Genomic DNA, 23782 nt, shown 5'->3' with positions numbered 1-23782 from the left:
CAGGGTTAGAGTATCTTGCGAAGCAGCCATCAAGCACCATGCAAAAATGACACAGATCAAAGGATTTGGGGGATTGGAGACCATCGTGAAGCAACAGGTTCCGGCGCGCCACTAAGAAATGAAACACAGTCGATGAGCCCTGTTCCCTGATAACACCTGCACTTCAGTTCAAAAACAGATGAGTCACAAAGTTAAACTTGCTGCACTACTGCCATGACCACTTACAGAAGAGATGGGCTGAGTTTAAGCAGCAAGTGCATCCATTTAGTCCCACCAAGGTAAAAATGTCAATCAAACCTTAAAATCAGTAATGATTCATGATCAGGGTTAGCACAGAAATCAATACTAGACCTCACCCTTCTCTATAGATCATTGCAAGGTCCAAAATTCCTATAGCTTGACAGAAAGGAACCCACGAGAATGAACATGTCTGCAGCCCATTCACAGGTGACAATTGCACAGCAATGCCCGAGTCTTTTCATATAAAAGAACAGGAGCACTAACTAATAAACTGACATAGAAATGATGGCACACTGAAAGACACTGATTATACCATGATAAAGTCAGAAAACGCACCTCACTCAGTTTTGATGAATCACGATGCAGCTTTTCTCCCCTGAAATGCCACTTCGCACCGCAGGTTGGGAACCCCAGTCTTTAGGCATTTTAGCAGAGTCTTGAGAAAGATAAAAATTCACGTAAGGGTGGAGTTACATGCTTCCTACTTTTATAAATAATGTTATTTAATTTTATTTAGAATTAATACTGAACTTTAGGGCTTTTTATCATGAAAAGTCTATTTGTGGGGTTTTGAATCATTATTTATTTATCTGAGCAAAGTTAAACTTTTTCTGTTAACATCTAATTGTTTTAAGCAACACACAGGGACTTGACACATGATCGCTGTCCTGTGTTTCAATGACGTTAGCAGAGCTCTCACTACAAATATGTCCACACCACCATGTAAGCTTCAACCCCTGGTGGATAAAATACCTCTAAAACAATGTTCTAGCATAGTTAGTTCGATTTCCAGTTAGTCACTTTCAGTTTTCGGATAGTCCTTGTGTTTGTCTTGCTATTTCTTATGATCAGAACAGTTTTGACATGTGTGTGTTTCCATTTGCTATTTGTGCATAATAAACATTAAAAATATTAGACAGGTTTATCCTTCAAGGTTTAAAGTCACAGAATTCCAAAGTTACAGTAGATGAAACCACTGGTCAACAAAAGAAAATGCATTAAGCTGGCAACAAACTGTAAACTTTCTGCACTATACAGAAAAAAGGAAAATTCTTATGGTTTGATTTTCAGTATTTCTAAAGGTAAAAGTAATATTAAACACAAGTAATGTAAAGACTCCTAAAAGTAATGTTAGATAGACACCTCAGTTTTTTCCAAAAAAAAAGAGTACTAAGTGCACTCTGCCTTTACACAAAATATACAAATGTAACATTTTTTCAGTAGAAATATTGTCCACAAGCAGCCAGCAATGTGCCAGTGCACTCTCCTTCTGGTCCGGCTTACTGTTATGGGCTAGTTAAACGGTATCACAAGGCTCCTGGCCTACCATCAAGGGATCTCTGCAAGGGATTAAGTTGTTAGTATGATTCAATCCCCCACTGGGCAGCCTCTGTTTAATCTGAATTGCAGCAGGGAGTCCACTCTCTTCGCACTGTAGAGATGAAGGCTTGTCATAAACATCTTTAGAGCTGAAGACAGATTCTTGTTATCATGGCTTGTCAGCATATAGTGATAGTTGCTGCCACCTCAAACAAACATAGTTCACAGCAGTAAAGAGCTCTTCAAAACATCAATGGAAAGAGAGATACATTCAGCAGTTTATCACAGTAAGCAGCTACCACAGGTTGTATTTGGAGATCTACTGCAGCTAAACAATGACATAGTTTGTCTGTTTGACCAGGATGCATTACTGCAATAAACTAAAAAACACACCTCAAATCAGTCCTATTTCAGGATCTTCCTGTTACTGGCCCCATCTGATAGCCAAAAATGCCACTTACTCGAGTAATTTGCAAGAACTGTTTGCTACGGAGACTGGATTTAGTAGTTTCCTGATTTGCTCAGTTACACTAAAGATATACTTCAGCACTGGATAAAAACTGGAATATGAGAGGGACATAATAGTATGGATGTAAAACAGAAATTATTATTTTCCAAATAATTTTTTTTTTTAGCATTTCCACCATCATACTTATTCTGTTTACTTAGTTACTTATAGTAGTTACTTAAATTTACATAGTCCATTAAATTATGAAAGGCATGTAAGCTTTATTTTTTTGCTCCTGATTCTACCTAATCTGAAATTGTCATCCAAACTGTACTTCACAGAATAAAATCAACTGGCTAATAAAGTTTTCTCCACTAGATGACTGCAATCCAAGGAAATATCATCGTATCAGTAATCTGGCTGTCAATTTAGTCCCACTTTAAACCTCCCTGTGCATCCCTAAGCAAGTTGCTTAATTGCCAATGCTCCAACTCTTACAGAAGATCACAACATACCATAGTTGTGTGTACTTATAAAGCACATTAGGATGACTTTAAAACAAGAAGACGATATATAAAATGAAGATTTTTGTTGCAGACTACAAAATATATTTAAAGCATCACTGAACACAAGCAATTCATTAGGAACTACATTTTATTCATGTCTAACCATACAGAAAGAAACAGAACCATGCCAATCCAAGTAGATAAAAGAATATTTGTATTTATTGTGTGAGGTATTACTATTTACATAAGAAATGTACTTATTATAAATTAAAATTAATAATTATACATTATTTCTAATAACAATATAAATACTGTCAAACCCATTTAATTAAATTCATAGTCACAGGGTGTTAGGGCTTATTTCATCAGCATCAGTCATAAAACAGAAACCAACCCTAAAGGTGGTGCCAGTCTGCCACATTGCCCTCTCATAATACACATATACATTTCTACTGGGTTTAATTTATAATCAGCAATTAATGTAATATATACATCTTTGGAATAGTGGAAAAAATCAAACATAGATATGGTACATGAACACTCGAAACTCCACATAGATAGCCAACCAAGCATAGAATCTGAAACCCAGAACTTCGAACCAGTGGTAACCACTGTACTATTACCTTTTTAATAATGATAAAATTAAAACAAGTTTTACTTTGAGTCCCTCAAAATGGCCATCATACTAAAGGAATAAACTCCTAATGTAGATTGCTTTCTCAGTTTTCAGTATTTATAGCATACGCAAGTTAGATGGATAAAATCACAAACATCCTGGCCATTCACAGTCCTGCTGCTAAGATACTATTGTATGTCTCACCAGTCCAACTGCTAAGATACTATTGTATGTCACAACAATGTGCTAAAAAATATTCAGTCCAAATGTCTCTTCAAAGAATTAAAGCTATCAAGGGTAATTTAAACATATCATTTAATCTCTAATGTGAACAATTAAAAATTAAATTAAGAATAAGTCACTGAAGCACATACGCAGGGTGGATGGAAGAATCCAAACAATTTACCTAAGCAGTTGTATAAAACTAACCCCCAAACCCACCCTTAATTGTTTACAAATTTGACTTTAAGGAACTTAAAATAAAATTTACAAAATACTTGCCATTTTCTCTCCTTTGGTGAGCTTCAGCGAGTATTGAGAACTAACAATAACTGTCTACGTGATATATCCAGAAGTGCTGTCATAAAGCATACAGCAGAGAGAATATCAGATTGAAGTATTCCTCTCCTGTCAGGCAGCTGAGCCGCCGAGAGCGTCCCCACTGTGACGATCTTATTTGACTTTCTAATAGCCGTCAGGCGGGCTGAATATGAAACTGACAGGCCTGGTCAGGTTGCCTACCTGATCAAAGGATGACTCTGATGTTCTTCTAAGTACCTTGTTAGTGTAATCTGTTTGCTCTGATCCACTTACCGTTAGCAATCATGCCAGTAAACAATTTAATTATTCCACAGCTCTGCTTTTATTTAAAAGCTCATGAAAGTGTTAGGTGAATACCTAGAAAAGAATTTTCTAATGTTTTTATTTAAATGCTTTTGATCTAATAATACAGAGCATTTTGTTCGTATTCCAGTACAGGAATAAGAGAAGGCCAAACAAAGTCATTGTAAGGAATATGGCTTACTTCAAGGCACTAGTTAATTATTTTTATTAATAATGTGGTGTCCATACTATTAAAGATTATTTATGGACTTCGGTCAAATTATAGATCTTTACCTCAGAAAAAAACAAAATAACAAAATGAAAAATGTTTAAGTAATCTGGAATTGGAAAAACAGAAACACTTTATACACAGTGCTTAGAATTGGACAGTAATAGCTAAAAATAAAAAATGTAAAGAATAAAATCATTCATTATTATTATCACACAAGCCAAAAGGCTTGCTTAAAGACAGACCATCAAAGAAAAATATTCATTTGCTTGATATCTTCTAGGCCAGCAGTTCTCAAACTGTGGGGCGCGCCCCCCGAAGTACAAAAAAGGGGGCGTGAATGTTGCCATATGTGGCGTAATTTCGCTATTGTAGGGAAATTTTAAACTTGTAGCAGTGTATTGGCAGCAAAAAATATAAGAATAAATTTTATTATGGTTGCAAAAAAAACGTTAGGGGGCGTGATTAAAACTGTTTTGAAAACTCGGGTGGCAAATACTTAAAGGTTGAGAAACGTTATTCTAGGCTATACCTGTGATTCCCAATACACTAAATGATCTTCTCTTCGGTTATCAATTCATTTTGGTTTGTTGATTAATTTTTAATACACAAGCAAATTCACATGAATAGGGTACTCAGAACTCGAGACAAAGTTCTTAATGCTGCTTCCTCGCAATAATGACCTAACACTTTCTTCAAACATTTTATCAATCCATCCATTTTCAAAATCTCCTTTATCCAACAAATGATTCACTGGGAAACTCTGACTATCCTAGAAGCAATTTGCACAAGCAATGAACAAGTCCCTTGACAAAACAATATACTAATTCATCATAGGACACACTTACGCAAACACTTGTATCTACCCAAACTAGACAAGTTCCAAAGTTGTCAGTACAGAGCTGTCAAATTAACAGCAGGCATTCAAACTATGTAAGGTGCCACAGGTAATAATTTATGTGCCACTAAAATCTATAAGCATAATTTTCTTTTTTCATTTTTTATTTCAGAAACAAATCAATTAATTTCCTTGCTGTTTTGTCTGTTAATTACACATGTGATCTGAGAGTCTTAAATGTAACTAAGACAGAAATTTTGAGTAGGTAGTGATTCTCATTAATTATGGTGTCAGAGAGTGGTGACATGTTGCATGTTGATTAGGATATCCGAGTAAGAATTTCACTGTACTCTATTCAGTACACATTACAATAATGACCCTATAAACCTATAATAACAAAACCTAATGAAATGAAAACAACAAGTTAGTACAATAGTATATTCAGACAGAGAAAATCAGAGTTCAGACCTCATACAACTACTTATAAAAAAATAAAATAATAAACTCTTTGCTTTTCAATAAAATAGTGTGTAAATAACCAAAACCAGATCTATATAAATATTCTAGCAACACACAGTGGCGCACACCCAAAAAAACAAGGTATTTTAACAAGATAAAAACTAAGCTGTAGGGAGCAATGAAGGTCAATTAATATTCAAGATGTCACTGTGGTCTATTGTGGTGTATTTAATAAGCTTTACATTCACACTGATAATATGTTCATGAAATATTATTCTTATTTATTTCTACTTATTATTGAGTTGGAGTTCTTGTTTTTAATATTTTGTATATTACAAAGTCTTGTGTTTTGCTTTTACTATTATAGCGATCAAGAAAGTTCTTTGTTTCCAGAGATTTCTAGCAAAAGGGGCAAAACTCCTAGTTAAATAGAGATTGGTTTCCACTAAAATAATACTTTTTTAAAGTTATAAAAAGTATAACATAGTCTGACACTTCAGGACCCAAAAACCACTGAACTAATCAAACCTGAGATTTTTGAACTGCAAACCTCTGTAACTTTCCACCCAGTTACTGCACATACAAATGATAATAGCCAGTGCACTAGGATAGAGAGGTCCAAAGCACTGCAACTGCACCCATCCTGTGGAATCCCAATGGGCTTTTTCCAACCGGAGTCTGATGTGGATTAAGTGCTGAAATGTTTAATACAAGCTAAATATAAAGTTATTTTGTGTCCATGGTTGGATTTTGTTATTTTGATGAGATTGTAGTTTTGAGGGACACAAAATTGGACAGAGAAGTGTGGGGTGGTTTATGTCTCTAGAAAACAGCTGAGGTTGTAAAAAGTTTAGTCAGACTAAATTGTGAGGAGTTTAAGGGAAATGAAAACAAAACAAGATATTTTACCAATAGCATACATATATTTTCTCACAGATGAATACCAATCTTTTTGAAAAAAAGTTAGTATTTATCTCTGATGACTAACTCTGAGACAGAGAATTATCAAAAGAGATACCTGTATTATGAAATCCTTAGAAACTAGAAGCCTGGCACAAAACAACAAACAGAAATATGGACCTTTAGGAAGGCATCTTCCTTTACACCTCATTTCCACTGCTCACCAATCCTAGTTCACAGTATTTACTCCCGAGTAAACTAACTGAAGAAAATTGAGATCTGAGACCAGTCTGTTTTCCAATTACTTTTTTTGGATGTTCTTACTGAAGAGTGCAAGTTGTCAAAATTTATTATTATTATTATTATTAAGATTACAAAGAAAACAAGTATAATTATTTTTTTGGGTTTATTGTATTTTATTTTCTTATTGTTAAGTGGAAACACTGGCTAGGTTTGAATCAGTAGATGTTTTTTCTAAAAATAAATATTATATATATATATATATATATATATTTTATCTCCAGGAGTGCAGGCGGTCCCGTCTGTTGCGTCAACAGGAGGGCCATGGAACCCTTGGAGGGGGTGCCGAACAGGCATGTTCCAGGGGTGCCAGTCGGAGGGGGGAGCGCTGCCAGTGCGCGGTACAAAGGGACGCCAGGGAAGGTGTCCAGGCAGCGGCTCTGCCCCCCATTGTTTCTGTGTGTTGCAGGACCGGACCCGGGACGAGCACTAGGACCTGCTTCGTTGGGAACTGCCCTCATCGGACGGACCGTCTGGCGGGTGTTGGGTGACATGAACGTGTCTGCCTGTCTATGTCCGAGCCAACCTCCATAATATATATAATTATGGCGGACAGCCGGGTCCCATACCCGGCAGGGACGCCCCTTCTGCATCTGTTCCGGGGGAGCAACCAGGGGCAGCTCAATACCTCCCCCGGGACGATTGGTGGCAGCCTCCCTGGCGGACAGTGATTCCCCAAACTGTCCGCATGGCTCCATGGGAGATGGAGTCCTCCACAGCCTGGTTGGGGTTCGGAATGGCCGCTAGGGGGAGCTGCATGAGTCAGCAGCCCAGCTGGATGTATCTTCAGCCCCACCCGGAAGGGCAATTAGGACCAGTTGGTAAAGCACCTGAACACTTCCGGGTGGGATATAAAAAGGGGCCAGCCACCACCACTCAAGGAGCCAGAGTTGGGAGGAAGGAGACGAAGCTTGAGGAGGAGTGGTCGTAAAGGAAGAGAAGAGTGTATTGTTGGTGTGTTGAGTGCTTAAGGGACTGTGTGTTGCCTGTGGGACACGGGGAAGACGTGTGCAAACAGGTGAAAATAAAATAAAAAGTCTTGTGTGTTTATATGTGCCTCTGTGTCGGGTCGGGTTGCCTATATAGCGCCTTTGTTACTTATATATATAGTATATATAATATAATATACTGTATGTTTATTGAGGCACTATTGCCTCATGAAAAGTAAAACGGAAAATTTTGCCCCAAGAAGAAACTATTTCAACAATACAAAAACCTGTTAAAAGAAACTTTATCCAATACGTACTTCAGCAAAAAATCAAACATGAAACATAAATAGGCAAGAAACAAGAAAAGCTGGTCTTCCTTTTGTACGAAATCCAAGTCAGTGAAACATAAAGCAATGGGTCCACCACTGCTGATAGATAGATAGATAGATAGATAGATAGATAGATAGATAGATAGATAGATAGATAGATAGATAGATAGATAGATAGATAGATAGATTGATAGATAGATAGATAGATAGATAGATAGATAGATAGATAGATAGATAGATAGATAGATAGATAATCATCCAAAGTAAAATAAACATTTCTCTAAAATGAAAATGATATTAGTAATTATTAGCCATAAAAGTTGCCTAGCCTCTTACTGTACCTGAAATTGATGTGAGCATGGTGAACAATGAAGCCAAGGGTGAAGATCCAGGCTACACCCTTCCAGGTTCTAATGTTGCCAAAGTGTTTTTTCCAGCTCCTTGCAAACAGAGGCTAAACCCAGCCCAGACAGAACACATAAAACTGCATCACTCTGCACCCAGAACCGTTCCACCTGAAAATACAAACAATTATGTCAGTGCTCAGGATTACTCATTTTAGTACAGAGCCACTGTGAAGGAAAGTAAGAAAAAGATCTGTTTACACAAAAAAAATAAGATCTTGATAAAAACGCTACTAGTTGCACTTGTTTACAACAGAAACATTGATGCCAGACATGTTTTGAATACATCTATTATTGTGATATGTGATCTATCTCAGCAGAAGAAAAATCTCTACTGAATCACACCTTCACAGTGTGCAAGCTTCCGGGGGGAGGATATATATATATTATAATTTGGTATTTGGTACACTGTATTAATCCCTGAGGGGAAACTGTCTTTTCAAATGACCTTCGGAGGTCAAAGTACAGGGTCAGCCATTATACAGCACCCCAGAACAATTTTCAGGCTAGGAGCCTTGCTCAAGGGCCCAACAGAGTAAGATACCTTATACTGTATATAAATCAATCTCCAAAAAGCAACATTTGCTATAAGTTGCTGCTGTACACACAAAGGTCAATGAATATGTAAACATAAAATGTTTATTGAAAATCCACCAAAGTAACTTTCTTTTTAATTAGTTTACTTTGATTTTTCCTTCATTTGCATATATGTCACAGCAGATTACTACAATATAAAGCAGTCTGAATGAATATATGCTTTTTTTAGCTAGTGTTTCCTGCGATGTTGTTACAATTAGGTGATCAACTACAGTCATAAACATGAATGGACAATTTAAAAAATGTCTCTTTAGCTCCAGTGAATGACAGCTTGCTTTTTGTTGTCTGGGGAGTGGGCAGAACCAGCATTCAGACACCACAGAGGGAACAACTTGAGGAACGACCACCAGCTGTGAAAAATACACTGTAACATACACATGTGTACATGCAGCAGTAGGAGCCAAATATAGGGAACAACATTTTTTTAAAATTAGTGCTCAGTTTTGAGGCATCAGACTCTAATCAAATCAATAATCCACGGTATGAGCTCATGTAGGTCCTGGGTATATAATTCAATAAACCATTAATTATTCTGACCAAGAAAGTTCACTGTTGCAACATACTGGAAGAGTAAAGAACTGCAATAAATGGAAAAGATGCATATACTAAGCCATTAAGCTTGTTCAGAATGGATATAAATGAGTTTACAGTGCAAATCCACTTAAGAATAACATTTGATCCAGACCTAACAGAGTTTAAACATGACTAATATTTACTTCTACAACACTCTAAAACTAAACTGGATGTAATATTTCTAATACTCACCACTGCAAGGAAAGGGGTCTGCTTATGTCTAGGTTGCTCTCCAGGCAAAAAACATGGAATACACAATGAACATTGAAGCTAGTATCCATGATACTAAGTAATAGCTGTATTTCCTAGATAAAAATAAAAAAAGAGAATAATCAAACTGTAAAACAGCACAAGCACTAAAGGAGGGCATTAGAGCCATAAATAAATGATTTTGAGATGTAACACTGATTATATTGGGAGGTGATGATGACAAGTACAGGACAGTAAAACTCATTCTGTAAGAATAAAAACACAACACAATTGTACACTAACAGTACATTATTAGTACTACAGGAAGCACATCAAAAGGACAAACAAGTAACAGACTATTAGTACTAAATGGGGCAAATGCATATGTAATGCAATGGAGAAAAATATTTTAGGGGATACTAGGACAGTTTAGATGACAGAGCAACAATACCCTGTGTTTTAAGACACAATCAATATCAGTGCTGGCTAGAGTATGACAGACTTATTAATATTTAATAAGTACAGATCAAAGCACTAAATTACAACTAACTCTATCTAAACAGCAATAACTTGTTATCAGTTCTCATCATATTATAGAATACAGTATATATAATATTCATCCATCCATTTTCTAAACTGTTCATCCACTTGCGAGACAGTGGGGTGACTGTGCCTAACTTGACAGGTTTAGCCACAAGGTAGGAATCAAACCTTGTTGAGGCACCACTCCACTACAAGGTACAGTTATACCCACACCCACTCTGGGTTGATTTGCAACTGCCAATTAACCTAATGTGTGCATCTTTGGGATGTGGAAAGAAAAACTACACAGACTCTAGAAGAATATCTTAAAATAATATTTACTTTTTTTAAAGTAGTGTCATTATAAAAGAACTAAGGTAGGAAATTTTATAAATAATTACTTAAATTAAGATAAAGGAACAAAATTTAAAGTGATAAGGGATCTCCTTGTTTTGACCAATGATCCATCTGGCTTCCCGGATTAGAACCAAAAAAAAAACATTCAGATAAATCATGACTTGAATTAATTGTAGCAAACTGACTCTGAACAATTCATTTATTGAAAATAAAACAAGTGGTCACAGGGGGCACTTCAGGACCAAGGTAAACCCAAAAATTAACATATTTGGTTGGCTAATCTAATAAATTTACTGGGGTGGGTGAGGGTCCCTGTTTAGACATTTTGGACAAGGAAAGGTTGTGGCTATGACAATAACAGTCAATACAGCTGGCATTTTTTCTCCTCATTCAGATATAAACTGATTGATGTCTTTTGACACCAGAATGAAGGAGGCTTCCACTCAGCACCTTACTGGGATCTGTAAGATTTTTAAATTGAATACTCTAGAAATAATAATAATAATAGCAGAGCTATAAAGTAAAAATGGTCTGTCACAAGTTGCACCTATGTATTTCTTATCTCATGCCTGCCTCCAAACAATTGATACCTCATATTATTCACAATCTCCAATCATACAAGCAGTCTCAATCTACAGTTTAAAAGTTAAGAAAATTACTCTAAATGGACAGTGATGTAATCAGCAAACAAATGACTTTAGTCTTGACAATGGAACATAACACCTTCAATAATTGTAGGTTTACTTGTTAATTATTAAAAATCTGTGCAGGACTCAAAACTAAAAAGTTAAATGGGTTAGCGACACATCTTGGGTAATGAACAATGTTTAAGCAGTTACCTACATCTACCTGGGTACCTGCAATTTTGTACGTTTACAATCGCAGCCAGCTCACATCTGCCTGCCGCCAGGTATTATTTAAAATGAGTAAATATTAGTCTTTTCTAAATCATTTGAATAACATTAAAGTTCAAGTAGTGCTGGACAGTGCTACATGAGTAGCACCACTTAACTGTTCTGCAGATGATTATGTGTAGGAAAAAATAAGGACTAACCACAGAGTTTTAAAAAAATCTGATTACTGTATTCAGCCTGACTCGACTGTGGCAATGATGTATGCTTGGGTTATGTCAAAGTGTATTTTAAGGATATCTGCAAAATTGACTTTCAGATTTTACAAAACAAAAAAATTTTACTTTCTTTATATTACATTGTGGTAAGATAGTAAAATGATTTATACCTATTGCTAGTTGGTATATCACAAATGTAATTTTCTTCTACACGTTGTTCATTACATGCACCTACCAAACCTCCAAAATATACTTAGCTTACACAAATGTCCTTGTGTAAAGTGCATACATAAAGAGACAGCACTACTTTTTCTCAAACTAAGTTATCGTTGCTTTATACATGCATTGTCACAAGCATTGCAGGGTCTCAGGGTTTCATACTATTTATGCCTTAGCTTTTCACTTTTTTGTCATTGTCAGCATTAAAATTTCTTTGGATTGCTACTACAGCTCCAGGTTGGAACACACATTAGATGCTTTTACCATGTTTACCTGAACATCTTAGGTTTGTGTCAGTGTGATAAACTGTTCGACAAGTGGCTTTTACTTACTTCTGAAGCCAAACCTTTATGCACTAAAGGGTTACTTGTTATAATCAGTAGACATTCCCAATCAATACTGTAAAGACAAAGCAGTCTGGCCAGTAATGCATGAGGACATTATGCCAAACTGATAAGGCATGCTCTGAGCAGCTTGGAATCATATACTGGTGAAACAGCATTTAATTGCTTTCACAAATATGTTAAGCTGCATTATTCAAGTGTTTGTCTACAACCAATCCAACAAAGGTATTCTGCTCTTTTAGTACTGCACATGCACAACGTTTCTACACATACAATTTTCTTATGTTTTTTTGCTGATGTTTCTTTCCCACCTTCGTTCCACAAACAACTAGCTAATGTACTCTTATCCCAGATCTCTTAAGAGATAGGTAATGCTTCAGAGAACTGAAAATGCACAAGGAAATGTCAAAGGAGTTGAATTGTCCAGTTTAAGCAAAAACAGATTAAGGGGTGACATGACAGAAGTATTTAACATTATGAAGTAAGTAAGCACAGTAGACACCAGGGGCCTCATGTATAAACGGTGCGTACGCATAAAAATGTTGCATACTCCCATTTCCAAGCTGAAATCGCGATGTATAAAACCTAAACTTGGCGTAAAACCACGCACATTTTCACACTAGCTAAAACTCTGGCATACGCAAGTTCTCTGCTCGGTTTTGCAAACAGGCAGCACCCAGCGTCAAAGCAGTGCTTTTCTTCCAGTGTGGTTTCCCTTTCTTTTTTCGATGCACATTCCTGACGCAGCTTTATAAATACACTGAAATTAACTGCATATTGTTTATTAGTTTAAGGCATCTGATTGTAATTAACCTGTAACAATATAATGGTACACGGTATGGCCAAACTATTCCACATACCATAGCTGCTTTAGCTTTGTTACACTCACTGAACCTTCTTCTTCTTCTTTCAGCTGCTCCCGTTAGGGGTTGCCACAGCGGATCATCTTTTTCCATATTACAGTAATCCCTCGCTATATCGCACTTCGCCTTTCGCGGCTTCACTCCATCGCGGATTTTATATGTAAGCATATTTAAATATATATCGCGGATTTTTTGCTGGTTCGCGGATTTCTGCGGACAATGGGTCTTTTAATTTCTGGTACATGCTTCCTCAGTTGGTTTGCCCAGTTAATTTCATACAAGGGACGCTATTGGCAGATGGCTGAGAAGCTACCCAACTTACTTTTCTCCTCTCTCTTGCGCTGACTTTCTCTGATCCTGACGTAGGGGGATTGAGCAGGGGGCTGTTTGCACACCTAGACGATACGGACGCTCGTCTAAAAATGCTGAAAGATTATCTTCACGTTGCTACCCTTCTGTGCAGCTGCTTCCTGAACGCGACATGCTGCACGGTGCTTCGCATACTTAAAAGCTCGAAGGGCACGTATTGATTTTTGATTGAAAAAACAAACTCTGTCTCTCTCTATCTCTCTCTCTTTCTCTGCTCCTGACGGAGGGGTGTGTGAGCTGCCACCTTCAACAGCTTTGTGCCGCGGTACTTCGCATACTTAAAAGCCAAACAGCCCTATTGATTTTGTTTGCTTTTCTCTATCTCTCTGACAGTCACTGCTCCTGACACGCACTCCTTTGAAGAGGAAGATATGTTTGCATTCTTTTAATTGTGAGACGGAACTGTCATCTCTGTCTTGTCATGGAGCACAGTTTAAACTTTTGAAAAGAGACAAATGTTTGTTTGCAGTGTTTGAATAACGTTCCTGTCTCTCTACAACCTCCTGTGTTTCTGCGCAAATCTGTGACCCAAGCATGACAATATAAAAATAACCATATAAACATATGGTTTCTACTTCGCGGATTTTCTTATTTCGCGGGTGGATCTGGAACGCAACCCCCGGCGATGGAGGAGGGATTACTGTACTCTCACTGCACCACTCGGAGTATTTATATCACTGTATCTGAGTGTGGAATCACAGCTCTAGTGCAGCTGATCAGAAACAGAATTATCGGTATACAGCATCAAACACACACTGCCTCAGCCATGCTGCCTATTTGAACTGCTCGCATACGGCAAATGCTTCAGACCCTTTTCCTGTACGGACCTCGCGGTTCAGTAACAGCTTCATCCCAAGAAATATAAACGCACTCAATCAGTACATTAAGTGCTCCTTGTAGAACTGTTTGTACTTATAAACACAATTCCTCACTGTAAACTTCTGATACAGTTATAATATTGCACAACCTGAGCCACTTTATAAAGCACGTATTTACATATGATAATGATATCTTTTTTAAGATGAAATGCAGCAAAATGTGTTTATTATATTATACAGATAAAACTTTAACTTCATTTAAATAACCTATAGTGTTATTAATTAAACATGTGAGGACACATTGTCGCAGCACTACCAAGGAGCTGGTGCACCGTTCACGGATTGTTCCTGCCTCGTGCTGTATTCTTGATGGGGCTTGCGCGACACTGGAATGATAGATGGATAGAATAATTAAACATGTACTAAGAAGATATTTCAATGTTCCGTAAAAATTTTGAAGAATCCGTGTTCTAAGCATACAGATGGCTTTACATCTATTACAGAGCTGATTGTGTGGCGATTGGGTATTTGGAGAAAGAAAAGGAGGGACAGGAATTGGGGGTTACTATGTTTGAAAGAGATAGTACTGCTGCAATACATTATTTCATCGAAGGTCGAGCACGGCGCAGCCAACATCTTGCGTGAGGCATGAACAATCACTGTGCCACCGTGTTCCCATGTTTTAATAATATGCTTTAACTCCTATCATCATGAAAATGATATCAAGTATACATCTCAGCATTTTAACTATTCAGAGAGCTGTAATATCACGAATGTAATGGATTCTGTGTCCTGTCGGAGGAAGAGAAAGCCTGTTTAAGAAGCATGTAGTGATTCACACAACATAGAGCACATAGAAGAACACATACAAAACAAAGCATTTAACGTGCTACATTAGTTACGATGGTATTTGAGAAACTAGTAAATTAATCGATTTAAAGATGAAGTTTATGATGTTCTACTTTAATGACAAAATAAACTATGTGATTAAAGTGGAAATTTCAAGATTAAAGTTGACATTTTGTGCTTTTTTCCCCACTGTGTGCCTATTTTTTTTCTCTGTACCCTAATAAGCTTTTATATGACACTCAGACAGTGGGCTACGACTCACCTTTTCACGGCGACTTTGATATCTGACAAGTTCTTTTTTATTTCGGGCACTGTGCGACTTTGTGAACTTGAGCTTTCGAGTTTCTCCGACACTCAATGTCACTTAATCAACTTCCTTTTCTTTTTATGCCACTGTTTAAACCAACAAATAGTACGTTTTCCCTTGCCTCCACTTGGTATTCACTGAAATTCTTCTATTCCGCCCTTGCTTTTGCCATTGCCTTTTCACAGAACACTGAGCTTAAGGGCTATTTATATTGATTTGCATATTCAAAGAAGCGTAATTCCGGGAGGAGTTGGGGCAGGACAGCAGGCGCGTGCACGTGCGTTACTTTTCACGCTGACAGGGATTTATGAAGCAGAAGAATGTGGAAGTTGGCGAACACACAGATTTATGCATGTGGATTTTTTTGTGTGTACGAACATTTCCGCTTTTGTCCTTATGCCATGTTTTAGTGTGAATTCTACGCATGGTGTTATGCATGAGGCCCCAGATTTTATTTAAAAATCTGTTCATCAGCAGGAACATAAGGGCAAAGATGTAAGTTGGTTAAGGGTAAATTAAACATAAATATTAGGAACTATTCCTCCACACTGAAGAATTCAGGCATATGGAAAAGTTGCTAAGTTGTGTAGATAAAAGCAACATTCTAGATACCTTTCAATCTCATCTCAAGCATAATATGAAAACATTACAGTAAGTGAACAGGAACAGGCAAATTATGTTGAGCTGGAGTAGGAACAGACAAATATGCTGAGCTGAATGACTATTCCCATAAAAAAGTTCATAAGCATATTCCCATGTACATTTGGTGAATTATTATGTAAAATTACAGCAGAAATATTTTAGGCATAGTTTGAAAAAAAGCAATAATTATATCATGACATAAAGCTTTTATCTACATTATGATAGCTCTCTAACACTCAAACAAAATCTCTTCACATAAACTTGCTTGCACATTTCCAAGCATGCTCTTCCACACAGCATCAGCAGCTTTCTGACACAGCAATATGCCTATGTCTGAAATATACAGCCATCGTCAGCCCCACCCCAAGGCCTTGCTTCAGGCAATCTCACGAGGAGATGAGATGAAAACGCTCCTAAACGGCTGTTAGACCCTTGAAAGGAAGCTGCTTTGATCCAGTCACTATCTGCGCATATTAAGCGTTCTGAATACATTTTTTTCAATAAGCAAGGGCAAGAGCTTTGGTGCCCCTGGAGATCATCCGCTTCAGTGGAGCTGCCTGCCCCCTGGCACTGCCTGCCTTTATCGGCACAGCCTCACAGACTCGCACAGCTTTAATGAATTAGCGGGCACTCTGATCCAAGTTCAAGCTCTCTAGAAAGGTTACAATTCATCAAATGAACACAATACATGAGAAAACTGTAGAGTATTATCTAGTTTGGCTGGGAAGTAACCAGAACTCTGCTGCTACAAAATGGTATGTGATGATTCTTTCTCAAATTTTATACGTTTCTGCAGTATGTTTAAAACTATGTCCCAAAATAGTGTTTATTTAGATGGTTTAAACTTAATGAATGGATTGTACAAGTGTAATATATTGGTTGGGTGTTGTCTATCCCTAGGAGTGCCAATCAGAATCCAAATGGGTAGCCTGACATGGCATTAGGTCTGCAATGAGTAAATACAAATATCTATTATACAGCAGCTCATTGCCTGTCATAACAAGGAAGTTGGACATAGAGAACAGTCAAAGGGCATTTTATGAAAAGTTTCGACAAAGCATATTTTTCCAGCAATTGTCTTACTTGGGTACACAACTTACCTCCTAAAGAAGGTCATAACCAATCCTGTTGCTGCCAGAATTAGAACTGGCAGAGAAAGGTCCTTCACACAGTGATTCCATTGGGCTCTGAAAGACGAGAGGGAAACCAGTAAGTAAAGCAACCAAAAATATGTATCAACCTAAGAATTACTTAAAACCGATTCATTATGTAATACTTATTATTACAGCAAATAAGAAATACATGGTATACCATACCAGACCAAATAGCTAATTTAAAAGGTCAGTAACAAGATGCAGAAGTTTAAACACTTCAGACAAATTACCATGAAACTATTCATCTGCTTTACAAATCAGTACTCCATCCTACCAAATTTAATTTACAAAGACATTTTTTCAGTGAGTCAGAATCCAATATGGTCCATCTACCAATTTACATAAACATTAAGGAGGGTTCAAGACTAACTCCAGATAAACACAGATTCAAAATTCTAATTACAAGTTCTATTGACTTCAATTCTTTAGAATCTACTTGTGTTGCACTGTTATGAGTTGGTATCCTTAAACTACACTCATGTTCCAAATACTGGTACAAGGAGCAAAAAAAAAAAAAAGTTAAATAAAAAATATTGACTAACCATAGAAAGTCACCAATTACAACATTAAAAGAACCAAAACGATGCATGCATATCAAACAAAAGACGAAATTTTCACTCTTTAACATTAAAGGGTACCTTTTCTGGAAGGCATGCGTGCATGCAAAAGCAACCATTAAAACTGAAACATTGTAAATATAGAGAAGAGGCTTCTCTTTCTGGAGCTCTCTCTTCTAGGCTTAACAAATATTTCCTGGAATTAAAAAGTTTTATAAAGAGCTGCTGCAATAAAAAAAACCTAAAATAGAAGCATCTATTGCCAAGCACCCCCCGTCTTAGTAAAAACACCTCAAAGCTTTAGTAAGGAGGAGAGTTGATTTATCAACCTGTGAGGGATTTCTCTCAATGCCTCCGGATATACAGGCTGGAATCACTGTCTGTGCCCACTTAACGCTTACAGCATCCATCTGTCAGCCAATGTACCTGATTCCTTATCTACCTGTCTGCCCGATTACATGCTGGTTCTTCAGTCTGCCATACCCTTCTGCATCTCTCTGGCCCTTTGAGGTTAAGTGAATGCTATTCATGGCAGTATGTGTGGCCCCCTTAGTGAGGCAATCTCAGAATTTCAGATGATGACATGCTGAATTAGGGATCCCGGTTTGCATTTCAACTCACAGTAGCAACACTGCAGTAAAACAGAAGTCACAGACATGTATTTGTTGTTGGCCTGGAGAAGCTGATCCAAGTAAAAAAAAACTTGAAGCTCTACTGCACCATACTGCTCAAACAAATGTAATTAAATGGAAATCTTTTTTGAGAACAAACTTAGTTACAAAATAGTATGAGTTGGTAACATAAACCCTGTCTTACATTAATAAATTTACTTCTTGGTTCTATAATACTTCCAGGTCATATATATTTCTGAAATTTTATACAATGATTAAAAACTGTCTGTTAAAACTACATTCACCTTTGCTTCTTGCTATGTCCAATTCTAATGCTCCACAAGCAGCTTGTATTTATCAGTACCTGCAATCATTTAAGAAGGTACTCTATTTGCGTTTTAACTCCTGAAATAAACCCATTAAACCCAGTGTGATATAAATGTGATCTTGAACACAGAGCATACTTGACCACAAAGGCAACAATGAAAACTCACAGAATCATTTTCATCATCTGTCCTTCTGTGTCTGTTTTTTGCCTATAAAGACAGAAAAAATATTTAAAAATTATTAAAAATTAAATAAAGTATTATTGTGACAAGACTTACCTAAGAGGTGTGGCTATATCACACAAAGTATTAACTTCTGAATCAACTACAAAGATAAAATCATATATGAACTGAACTCTCATAATCTAATGGTAAAACATACTAAAGCTCTTTGTGAAAATTTGTTACAGTGTATTATTTTCTGCCACACAAAAAATAATTTCAATAAAAATTAAATGGGATATTACAAAATGGGGGCAAAAACTGAAATGAATAAGCCTAAACACCAGTAGAACGATAAATCTAAGGTTAGATTTTACTAAAGGGTAAAAAAATTGCAAAATGCATATATTGCAAATATAGAAAATGGCAAAGATTATAAATTAGCTATTAGAAAAAGATTAAAAAATACATTTGAATTATTACCCTCTAAGCTGAGTGCAGGGCCTAATGCTTTATTGTGTGCCAATCAATACATCCCAAATTGCTCACAGGGGGTGGCTACAGAGTCAGGCATGAATCAATAGCTTCCAAACAACCCTGAGAGAGTAGTGTATCATTGTTAGATCCACCCTATCCAAGTGTGTGATACAGAGCTATACATGAATCAATACCAGCTAAACTGCTGTTAGTCGTCAGAGATTTGGGGTTAGGTGTAAAACTGTGTCAATAAATCATTTTGTTCAAATTAATCTCTTTCATTCATTACATCACTGCCATAAAAGACAAAGCTGTGGGTTTTCTCCACAGAGAAATGATCATTGTGTATTCTTGACCTCTTCAAATTAAAACAATGGCCAAAATAATGCACATACTACACCTAAATGGAAATGGACACTACATGACTAAACAATCCAAAGATTCCATTACTTCCTCTAAAAATTAAAGGAATTAAGACAGCTACAAAAAGCAACCAATGCTGACTTAAAAAAAGAATCTCTGTCCTATAGAAACAGTTCCATCAAGGTGAATCCACTGGTTCTAAATGAAGGAGAGGTGTTACAGCTCTCTTACCAAACTAAATGTTCCATATTCAGACCTCAGTAAATGTGTCATGAATCCAGGAAATGAGGTCTGGTCTCCCCAGCTCCAGCGGGCCCTGTTCATGAATGATGACACTGCCAAGTAAATATATGGGAAAAGTCCAGCTAGGAAACATAACCCAAGCTCAACCATAAGACCAAATGAAAGTTCCTGTGAAAAAAATAGCACAAATACTCTGCATTTAACAAAAAGCACAAGTTTTGGCTTCTATCTTCTATATTTTATGAGGCTAGCTGTATTACAAATTTCAGTTCATTTCAAACCGTTACTTACTATGACATAAACACTGTTATAACTTCATAAGAATTAAACAATTAAGCTGCAAAGATAAGCCATATTAAATATCAGACTCAATAATTACTACTATAAATTACTACTACTTTTTTTAGCAAATAATAATGTACAGTTAGGTCCATAAATATTTGGACAGAGACAACTTTTTTCTAATTTTGGTTCTGTACATTACCACAATGAATTTTTAAATGAAACAACTCAGATGCAGTTGAAGTGCAGACTTTCAGCTTTAATTCAGTGGGGTGAACAAAACGATTGCATAAAAATGTGAGGCAACTAAAGCATTTTTTAACACAATCCCTTCATTTCAGGGGCTCAAAAGTAATTGGACAATTGACTCAAAGGCTATTTCATGGACAGGTGTAGGCAAGCCCATCGTTATGTCATTATCAGTTAAGCAGATAAAAGGCCTGGAATTGATTTGAGGTGTGGTGCTTGCATGTGGAAGATTTTGCTGTGAACAGACAACATGCGGTCAAAGGAGCTCTCCATGCAGGTGAAAGAAGCCGTCCTTAAGCTGCGAAAACAGAAAAAACACATCCGAGAAATTGCTACAATATTACAAGTGACAAAATCTACAGTTTGGTACATCATGAGAAAGAAAGCAAGCACTGGTGAACTCAGCAGCGCAACAAGACCTGGACATCCACGGAAGACAACAGTGGTGGATGATCACAGAATCATTTTCATGGTGAAGAGAAACCCCTTCACAACAGCCAACCAAGTGAACAACACTCTCCAGGGGATAGGCGTATCGATATCCAAGTCTACCATAAAGAGAAGACTGCATGAAAGTTAAAACAGAGGGTGCACTGCAAGGTGCAAGCCATTCATAAGCCTCAAGAATAGAAAGGCTAGATTGGACTTTGCTAAAGAACATCTAAAAAAGCCAGCACAGTTCTGGAAAAATCATTCTTTGCACAGATGAAACCAAGATCAACCTCTACCAGAATGATGGCAAGAAAAAAGTATGGAGAAGGCGTGGAACAGCTCATCATCCAAAGCATACCACAGCATCTGTAAAACACAGTGGAGGCAGTGTGATGGCTTGGGCGTGCATGGCTGCCAGTGGCACTGGGACACTAGTGTTTATTGATGATGTGACACAGGACAGAAGCAGCCGAATTAATTCTGAGGTGTTCAGAGACATACTGTCTGCTCAAATCCAGCTAAATGCAGTCAAATTGATTGGGTGGCGTTTCATGATACAGATGGACAATGACCCAAAACATACAGCCAAAGCAACCCAGGAGTTTATTAAAGCAAAGAAGTGGAAAATCCTTGAATGGCCAAGTCAGTCACCTGATCTTAACCCAATTGAGCATGCATTTCACTTGTTGAAGACTAAACTTCAGACAGAAAGGACCACAAACAAACAGCAACTGAAAGCCACTGCAGTAAAGGCCTGGCAGAGCATTAAAAAGGAGGAAACCTAGCATCTGATGATGTCCATGAGTTCAAGACTTCAGGCTGTCATTGCCAGCAAAGGGTTTTCAACCAAGTATTAGAAATGAACATTTTATTTCCAGTTATTTAATTTGTCCAATTACGTTTGAGCCCCTGAAATGAAGGGATTGTGTTAAAAAAATGCTTTAGTTGCCCCACATTTTTATGCAATCGTTTTGTTCACCCCACTGAATTAAAGCTGAAAGTCTGCACTTCAACTGCATCTGAGTCGTTTCATTTAAAATTCATTGTGGTAATGTACAGAACCAAAATTAGAAAAAAGTTGTCTCTGTCCAAATATTTATGGACCTAACTGTATACTGTTAAAAATTTCCCATTGCATTATCTTACACAGAAACTAACGGCACAAAAAATATCAGAAGGCACAATAATCACAGAAAATGTCAACTCTCACCTTCATCATTAACAGCCTAATTAACACCCAGGGACAAATGACTATCACATAGATGACAATGGTATGTTGATTGCAGAGTGCTAGTCCACAGCAAAATGCACCTAGTCTGCAAAACTGAAAAGGTTAAAAGTACAAACAAGTCTTATTTGAACTGCAAAACTACAGAAAGCAAGGATATTCTAAATGATGAATTCACTCAGTCTAAAACCATTCTAAGAAACAAAATTATTAGCTAATTAAACAGAAAGCCAAGCCACAATGAAAAGATAACTGTAAATCATTATGTCACAGGAATCAAAAATATAAAACAGAGTATGTGTGAACTTGTTTCATTACCTTTGCTCTTTGTTCTTGTGAGTCTGCAGTGTGGAAACAGACAGTAAGAGAGAACAGCAGACCAATGAAGAGGTTGTTCAGAGAGAAAACCTCTGCCACCAAAGACCACTGCCAGACCAGGTGAGACATGGCAAAACTCCCTGCTACTAATATCCCACTTGGAGCAAAGTTTGTAAGCCTGAAACAGATAATATAGGAGGAAAATATTGACAGTTGTCACGTCCATACACCAAAACATTATGACCTTCTGGCACCAGTCTCCACCAGGCTTGAACATCTAATAGCAAATGAGATGATATGAATTTCCCTCAGCCAAAACTATGGCAGTACAAATCAGACAAGCATCAACCAAACAGTAGAATGTGCCAATGCCGGGAGAATATTCTAAAACAAACACAAATGAAATAAATAAAAGACATATTTATTATAATCTTATGAACAAAAACCCCTCAAATGCTAATGCAGTATGCTGTTCATTAACAAGTTAAAAAGAAAAAAGCATCAGTTTGCCAATGTTCTTAATAAAAAAGGAAAACAAATATCAGCTGAAAATGTAGCAGAAGTCTTCTAAAACACATCCATAATTTAAAAATATTTACAGTAGGCTTCATTTTTCAAGAATGAAGGTGATATGAAAAATAAATTATCAGAGAAGTGCATCAGTTAACTCCTCATACACTACAGTTATAGATTTCAACCTCATCCATACAACAGCAAGGCACTCACTTATCTACTATACATAAGCACTAATCTCTTTGTACTTCTTGCAAATGCAGCTTCTCCAAGAAGCAGCTGATGTACACACCCTCAAAGGGCAAGTAAATAATGAAAATTGACTACTCAATTGAGCCTAACTGTGCATGGTCACCATTGATGTCATCAATTATTGTATCAATGGAAGAATTCTTTGTAGCACCCTGGCTACATTTAGCTGCAATACGGCTGCTCTCTTGCGGTATAAGCTTCTATTTTTGCAATTTGTTTGACTCCTACTTATTCTCATTTTCATGTCAGCCTTTGCACCTGCAAAAACTGGATCACCAAAAACTGTTAATATGCTCTTCTGGCCTGCTTTGTAATACATATGTTATGTATGTTGCGCTCTATTTCTATTAAGGTGCAAAATTGATAACATAAAGAATGTGTTCTCAGGTCAGTGCTGATCTTTAAGTAAGTGTCAACTTTACACTAACTTGATATGTCAGTGCTGAAAGTGATAAAAAGCACCTAAAGTGATCAAACTTTACTTTCATTTTTACTCTTTGCTGGCTGCCAGGCCATTCTTCTTACAAAGCATTAAAGGGTTGACTAGGGTGACAAAG

The 23782-nt window shown here is 37.0% G+C and overlaps 1 protein-coding gene across 1 annotated transcript in view; it reads right to left on the bottom strand.

The window, feature by feature from the left end:
- tmem260 (transmembrane protein 260) overlaps nt 1-23782 on the bottom strand; it is a 90122-nt gene that overhangs the window by 12591 nt on the left and 53749 nt on the right. Inside the window, 10 exon segments of the mRNA XM_051919746.1 lie at nt 8278-8357; nt 8359-8451; nt 9660-9663; nt 9706-9739; nt 9742-9815; nt 17159-17245; nt 18875-18916; nt 19929-20119; nt 22125-22238; nt 22461-22638. Coding sequence (XP_051775706.1) covers nt 8278-8357; nt 8359-8451; nt 9660-9663; nt 9706-9739; nt 9742-9815; nt 17159-17245; nt 18875-18916; nt 19929-20119; nt 22125-22238; nt 22461-22638 — 897 coding nt within the window.

Source organism: Erpetoichthys calabaricus, chromosome 16 (assembly GCF_900747795.2).
Source record: "Erpetoichthys calabaricus chromosome 16, fErpCal1.3, whole genome shotgun sequence".
In the NCBI taxonomy this organism is placed as follows: domain Eukaryota; kingdom Metazoa; phylum Chordata; class Cladistia; order Polypteriformes; family Polypteridae; genus Erpetoichthys; species Erpetoichthys calabaricus.
This window is presented reverse-complemented; position numbering and strand designations above follow the sequence as displayed.